The following is a 7,374-nucleotide window of genomic DNA, read 5'->3' on the forward strand; positions in this document are numbered from 1 at the left end:
CTCTTAGGTTCAGAAAGAATACTTTTTCTTTGTGTTTTGTTTGTTTTGTTTTGGGTTTTTTTTTTTTTTTTTTTTTTTTTTTTGGAAACAGGATTTAACTTTGTGGGTTTGCATCATTTATAAGAAACTGCACATCATAATTTTAAAATATAGTTATGTCTTCCCAGGATGCAGAGTTTAAGGTTAGAGGTATATCAGCTCCCTATGGGTGTGAGAAAAAGAGTGAAAAGACATTATTTACCAGATTGTACTCTTACTTCTGGTGTGGTATGGTGGTGAATGGTAGGCAGCACACAAGAGGAAGATGCTCTCAGTGCAGCCAGCAAACAAATGTGACAAATTATGGACTGATCATCTGATAATTTCTCTCTGTGTCTCTGTGTCTCTGTCTGTCTGTCTCTCTCTCTGTGTCTCCGTCTGTCTGTCTGTCTGTCTGTCTGTCTGTCTGTCTCTCTCTCTCTCTCTCTGTGTCAGGATCAAACTCATGAATCTTGGGTCTGCCAGGCAGGCATGGTGCTGACTGATCTCCCCAGCTGTTTCTTTTTTCAAAAATGTGTGATCTGGGTGTGGTGGTGCACACCCCCATAATACCAGCACTCCAGAGGATGATGAAAGATCACCATAAGTTTGAGGCCAGCTTGAATTACAAAGCAAGAGCAGGGAGAGAGAGGAGGGGAGGGGAGGGGAGGGGAGAGGAGAGAGAGATTAGAGATTCCACCCTCCGAACATTTTAGTCCTTCTTTGTTTCTGCAGAGCTTCCATTAAGGAGAACGTGGAGTTGATCCGACTGAAGAAGCTGTTACATGAGAGGGACACCTCCCTGGCAGCCACAAAAGCACAGTTAACAGAAGTTCAAGAGGTCAGTGGCTGTCACACTGCTTCCCTGGGGGAAGAGTCAATTAGTTAAAAAATTTCTATTACTTTCTTCCTTTGCATGGGGGAATACCACAATTTGGAGAGACTCCAGTATCTAAGGTCACATGGCTTAGGTGACACTCAAATCCCAGGCTTGCAGTTCAGAGCCCATTCTTTTCTCGGTATTAACCCATATTTTTCTGTTAGGAAGAAGGCTTACCAGCCTGCTGAGGTGGAAGTAAGCAGAGTTAGTTACTGTCCCAGCCCAGGACCATGCCAGAAAGTCAGCCAGTCAGGAGCCAAGTGCAGTCTCGGGAAGGAAATGTTCACAGCCTCAGGCCTAGCAACTCAGAGTCACAATCTCACTGCATGCAGACAGCAGTCCTGAGGCAGATGCACTGAGAGGATGGATGCTAGAACTCTACTCAGCAGGATAAGTGACTTGCACATGTTGTAGAACTGGCAAGAGGCAGAGCAAGATTTGTGTCCAGCTGGCACAAAACTCTTTTCTCATTGTCACACAGGGAAGCTAATATCCTCTCCTGGAAACAGCACACCAGGGGTCTGAGCAACAGATCAGCATCTTCCTTTCATTGAACAGGATGTGGTAGGTTCTGTATCAAGCCCTGGGGGAGGAGATTAGAGAAGGCAGGCCGGCTCCTGCCCTCCCAGACCTGACAGGAGGGAGAGAACAGCATGGAAACAATGAGGCTGTGGGCAGGCAGCATAGGCGGAGGAGTCAGACCCAGCAGAGGGTGGGGAGCAGGCTCAGGAAAGAATTCCTCCTCAGTCAAGACTGGACCTTTAGGAGCTGCTAAAGAGAGAGGAAAGGGCTTTTCAGGGGTGAGGGGCATAGGCAGAGGCACCGAGGTGGATGCAGCAGCGGCAGGTCACAGAGCCCACTGCAGCACTTAGACTCTAACCCTCTAAGGAGTGTGCGGCTGGACAAGTGGACAATACCCATCAACTCTTTTTTTCTTTTCCTAGAAAAGATGACTTAGCTTTTTTTTTTTTTTAAGATTTGTCAATTTTATTTATTTATTTTAAATTTTTATTTATTTGTGTGTGTGTGTGTGTGTGTGGCCAGCTCAGCCCACCAGGGGGTGGGGCCGGCTGGCATGTGGTGCTGGGGGATTGAACCGCGGTGCCTGTGCTTTGCTAAGCTTGTTCTAAGTAGGTGCTTTAGACCACTGAGCCATCTCACCAGCCTGACTTAGCCTTTTTAAAAATGTCAAAAAATATTTTGGAATATATTTCAGGAAGTAAAGAACACCTTTAGAAAACTATTATAAAGCACTAAGCCTTATGGGCTGTGAGACTATAGATAATGGCTACCAAAGTCTTTGTACGCTTCCAAAAGCTACAGAGGTTTCAGAAGTTACCAGATCAGCTCTCATGGCTTTCCTCAGGATGGCCGCCCTGCTCTCTCTCCAGGCTGTACTTCTATCCTGCTTTTTCTCTTCTTGTGCACTCAGCCAAGCTTGTCCCACAGTGTCAGTTTCACCCTCACTCTTCACCTTTTACTTTTTCAAATTAATGTTGACACTGCTTAAAAAAAATAGTTGCAAAGTCAAGGAAAGACAGGATGGCAGCAGAATGAATGATAGGTGGAGATCCATCTGAGCAGCTCTCCTTCAAAGAAAATCAGCTGTCTATTTTCTTGTATTGACATGTACAGAGCTTGGCTTTATGTTGTATTATTATTTTTTTAAATTTATGTGTTGAGGACGGGGAAATGGCTTAGTAGAATAAGCGCTTCCCTGGCAAGCACAAAGGCCTGAGTTCATTCTCCGGTTCTGGGGGCGGGGGGAGAAATTATGTATTTGGTAGAGGGTCTCACTATGCATTCTCGGACTCTAATGATCCTCCTGTTTTCAGCCTCCCCAGTGGTGGGATTATAGGCATAAGGTAACAAGCCCAGGGATGGAACCCAGTCCCTGTCCCTGCTTAGAAGAGTCTAGTCCACTGAGCTATCTTGCTGGCCCTTTCAATTGGCTTTAAACAATGCATATTGGTCTAGCCGACATGCTGGTGGTAATCTTTGAAGATGGCACCCGTGTTTCCCAGGTTACCCCCACCTGCTGCTCTTTAACATGAGCTGGCTGAGAGGGGAGGAAGAGCCAATGCTCCACACTCTCGGCTGGGATGCCTGAGATTGAACCTTGAGGCTGTGACTTCCTGGGGCTTGAAAGATTACATGTCTGGAGCTGAAGCACTCAACCCCAAAACATTAGATGCTATCTTAATTGTGTAATGCAGATTACTCTCTGCATATCACTGAGGTAAATACAGGCCTCCTACCTAGCTCAGCTCAGAGTGCTCACCTACTTCCTACCATTCTCAGTCACTCATCCTCCAGCCACTCCTCCTTCTTGACTGAATAAACCCTGGGTTTGGCCCTCGGTCTAGGCCTTTGCTCCAGCCATTTCCATGGCTGGATTTAGGACCCCTCGGCTCCCCATAACTATAAATATGCCTTGGTGTCTTCATTCTCACCAAGGGTTGCTCTGGAAGTGGCAGATTAGAATTAACTTGATGGGATTCTAGTAATTTACCCATCAGGTTACAAATATAAACTTTCCAGAATGAGACGAGGACCAGAAAGGGCTCTCTATAGCCCACTTCCATAATATTTTTAATATAAATATTAAATTTTGTATTATGGAGATAAATATCAAACATATAATGAGGGACCAGGGAGATGACTCAGTAGAATAAGTACTTGCCTGGCAAGCACAAGGGTCTGAGTTCAATCCCCAGTTCTGCAAAAAAAAAAAAAAAACATATAATGAAATTGATGATTAGTAAAATTCTTACTTCTTCTTACTTCTAGGCATATGACTCCTTGCTCCAGAAGGTACTTAAAAGGGATTTTTGGTCAACAGCCCTACCACCCTGAATATACCTGATTTCACCTGAATCTGCTTTTTAGTAACTAGAATAATCAAACCCAAATCCATCTCTAAACAACATACCAGAATTCAGCTAACTAAATCAAAGTTATTATATCATACAGTTTATATTAAGTTAATCAATACCATTACTACTACAGAAGGCACATATTGCATTGTTTTCATTAAACTTCAAATATGAGATCTCAATCAAGAACCATTTGGAATGGCAGTTTTTAGCCTACTGCTACAGTGACTTACAGCATTTTCTCAAAATTTTCTAAAAGGATTCTTTTAGCTTGCATGAGGTAGTGAGATATAGCACATTTATTGCAGATATTATTTGATATTATTAGATATTTGTGCCTATTTACTCCCGTGAGTAGGGTGCAGGGAAGCCCTGTGAATGCCCATGCCCAAGGCACTAAAAGTTCCGTGTGTGACAACCCATAGCTGTGCCTCACTAGAAGAATCTACCAGAAAAACTTAAGGAGCTAGTTGGGCATGGCTCCAATCCTTGCACTTTGGAGTTTGAGGCAGGAGTATCACTGTAAATCTGGGGCCAGCGTGGCCTAGGTAAGGAGTTCAAGGCCAACCTGGACCACATAGCAGGAATCTGTATTAAACAAACCAACCAACTGACCAACTAACCAACCAACCAAGAAACCTATCTTCTAAAGCTGGAAAAGCTTTTAAAGCACACAACTTCTAGGGCTAACATGTCCCTTTCCTTTGAGAAAAATATATCATCATGCGAAGTTGTGATCCCAGTACTCTGGAGGCTGAGGCAGGAAGATTGCTATAAGTTTGAGGCCAGCTTGGTCTACAAAGTGAGCTGAAAGCCAGCCTGAAGTGCATAAAGAGACCCTGTCTCCAAAAAAAAAAAAAAAAATCTATCTATCTATGTATCTATATAAAATGGCATCATTATCATCATCGTCATCATTAAAAGCATCTTTCCACAGCCAAGAATTAATTTGGACCTTGGGACATGTGTAAGACCCTGGGTTTAATCCTTAGCAGTATAAAACTAATTTGGAACATTAAAGCTCTCATGACAAATTATATTACACAGAGTAGGAAATCCTCCCTGATAGGGAAGCAGTTCTTTCAGAAAATGATAAGGTGAAAATCAGATTAACTTACAGTATACAGGCAGGCAGTGTGCTATTCAGGGAGCTCCTGCTGTGTGACACCACCCCAAGAATGCTAGGGCAGCCAGCGGTTATCCAAAGTCCGCCCCTGATGAATGATGTGAATTCCCAGAAGAAATTTCCTTTGGTCCCAGAATCAGGGGCTCTTGAGTGCAGCCCACAGTGCCCTCTTCAGCCAAGTGGATGAGCTCAGGGCAGAGTTCAAGGAGGACAACAAGAAAGCTGTGAGCCTGAGGGGCCAACTGGAGGATGTGTCCATCCTGCAGCAGACGCTCCAGGAGGTAAGTGTTCGCGGGGAGGGGCCGTCGGGTGTAATGAGTGCACTCTGCAGAGATGCTGGGACGCACATCCTACGAGCAACGTGGGCTTTCGTTTGTTCAAATGAGAGCAACACAACTCCAATTGGTTAAATCGTTTGCTCAAGGTCCTTGTGCACTGATACAGGGAAATCCTGGGTTTGAGTTGGGTGTGTTCTCTAAAGTCCTCGCTCTTTCATAGCAGCAGGCAGGCAGACGGAATAACAACATACTTCAGAGAATTTGCTTTCATTCCAATAAAAGTTTCTAGCACACTTTCAGTTGGTTCAGATTTTTCCAGCTGGATGGCCTCTAACAGACAAATCCAGAAAGGCTCTTACCCCAGCCCGCTGCTGCAGCGCAAAAGGGAAAATCTGTGCCAATCAATGCATTTATAAAGTGTTATTTCAAAAACTGTATTATTGCTCTTAGTTTCAGGAAAGAGTTGAAGATCTGGAAAAAGAACGAAAGTTGCTGACTGACAATTATGACAGACTCTTAGAAGAGTGAGTACCATGTTTGGGTCCCAGAGTGTCCCTGGCTGTTTTACTGGAAAATTAGAGAAAGTTTCTTCCAAATTGTGAACATAGGAGCCAGGGTGATAGCTCAGTGGAATAAATGCTTGCCTGAGTTCAAACCCTGATACCACCCCAAAAAAAAAATAATAATAATAATTGTGAACATAATACCTAGCATTGATAAGTATATTGGTATACTTGATGTTGTTAGGGAGAATATAAATTATCACAGTCATTTCAGAAGAGAATTGGACACTTTTACAATATTAAATATACATGTCTTTTTTAACCAGCAATTCCTTTTTTTTTTCAATCAAAACTAATGCAGTTGGGGGCTGGGGAGATGGCTCAGTAGAATAAGTGCTTACCTGGCAAGCACAAGGGCCTGAGTTGAACTACCGTTTCCGCAAAAAAAAAAAAAAAAAAAAACAAAACAAAAAACAAACCACCAAAACTAATGCAATCCTCTTATGTTGTACAAACATATCTATATAGTAAGGCTCTTGAAGGAGGACAGAGAAAGACAAGTAAAAAGAATTAAGATATGTTCTATACATGTGCTAACTCCCGTGAAGAATATGTCATTATATACTGCAAAGATATACTAATACAGGTAAAATTAGAAGAAAAAAAAAAAAAAAGAACATTAATGCATTGTCAGTAGTAGAATAATTTGGAAACCACCCCAAATTCCAGTGATAGGGAATTGGCTAAATAAATCAGGTTGGGGCTGGTGAGATGGCTCAGTGGTCTAAAGCGCCTACTTAGAACAAGCTTAGCAAAGCACAGAGACCGCAGTTCAATCCCCCAGCACCACATGCCAGCCAGCCCCGCCCCCTGGTGGGCTGAGCTGACCACACACACAAAAATAAATAAATAAAAAATAAATAAATCAGGTTGTATCCTCAAAATGTAGTCATACGCAGCTGTTATAAGTGAAATGGATACAGTATATTGTCAATGACAATACAAAGATATGTTGACTGTGTTGTATGTGTTTGTGGCCTGACAAATTTTTATTTTTTTAAGACAAATTTTTAATGAGGTGTGAGCATTACAGTAAAACAAAAGTGTTTCTTTCCCTTTTATTCTTTATACTTATATAATAACCTGTAATCCCAGCATTTGGGAGGCTGAGGCAGGAGGATCACAGGTTTAAGGACAGCCTGGGCTACATAGTGTGTTTCAGGATACCCAGAACTGTATGGCGAGAACCTATCTCAAAAATTATTTTTTCACAATGAACATAATATTCATGTACTAATTTTTTCCAGTTTATTTCATGTATTAATTTTATAGTTAGAGATACCTAATTGCTTTTTAAAAAATGAAAGTGTTTTCTGACCTAGCAGAGACAGCAAGGAGCAGATTGGTAGACAGTAAGAGAGTTCTTGTAAGAATATTCTGGAAAAAACTGATATTCAGCTCTGTGAAATGAAGCAGTATGGGGGTATCCACTCTGAAGACCCCTGGGATACGCATTGCTGTTGGCCTCTTTCCTTCATCGCCCAGAATGTTATGCTCTGGGGTCATCACATTATATATGCATATTAAGAAATCTCAGTACAAGCCTAGGAGAGCTATTTTTATTTTTATTTATTTATTTATTTTTTATTTATTTATTTTTATTTATTACATTTATTTATTGTGTGTGTGTGTG

At 42.1% G+C, this 7,374-nt stretch overlaps 1 protein-coding gene across 1 annotated transcript in view; it reads left to right on the forward strand.

Moving 5' to 3' along the window:
• Positions 1-7,374, forward strand: part of Rpgrip1 (RPGR interacting protein 1) — a 63,363-nt gene that overhangs the window by 14,274 nt on the left and 41,715 nt on the right. Inside the window, 4 exon segments of the mRNA XM_004648096.2 lie at positions 754-859; positions 3,689-3,712; positions 5,035-5,181; positions 5,629-5,702. Coding sequence (XP_004648153.1) covers positions 754-859; positions 3,689-3,712; positions 5,035-5,181; positions 5,629-5,702 — 351 coding nt within the window.

This window comes from Octodon degus, unplaced genomic scaffold (assembly GCF_000260255.1).
Source record: "Octodon degus isolate 3935 unplaced genomic scaffold, OctDeg1.0 scaffold00352, whole genome shotgun sequence".
Lineage (NCBI taxonomy): Eukaryota > Metazoa > Chordata > Mammalia > Rodentia > Octodontidae > Octodon > Octodon degus.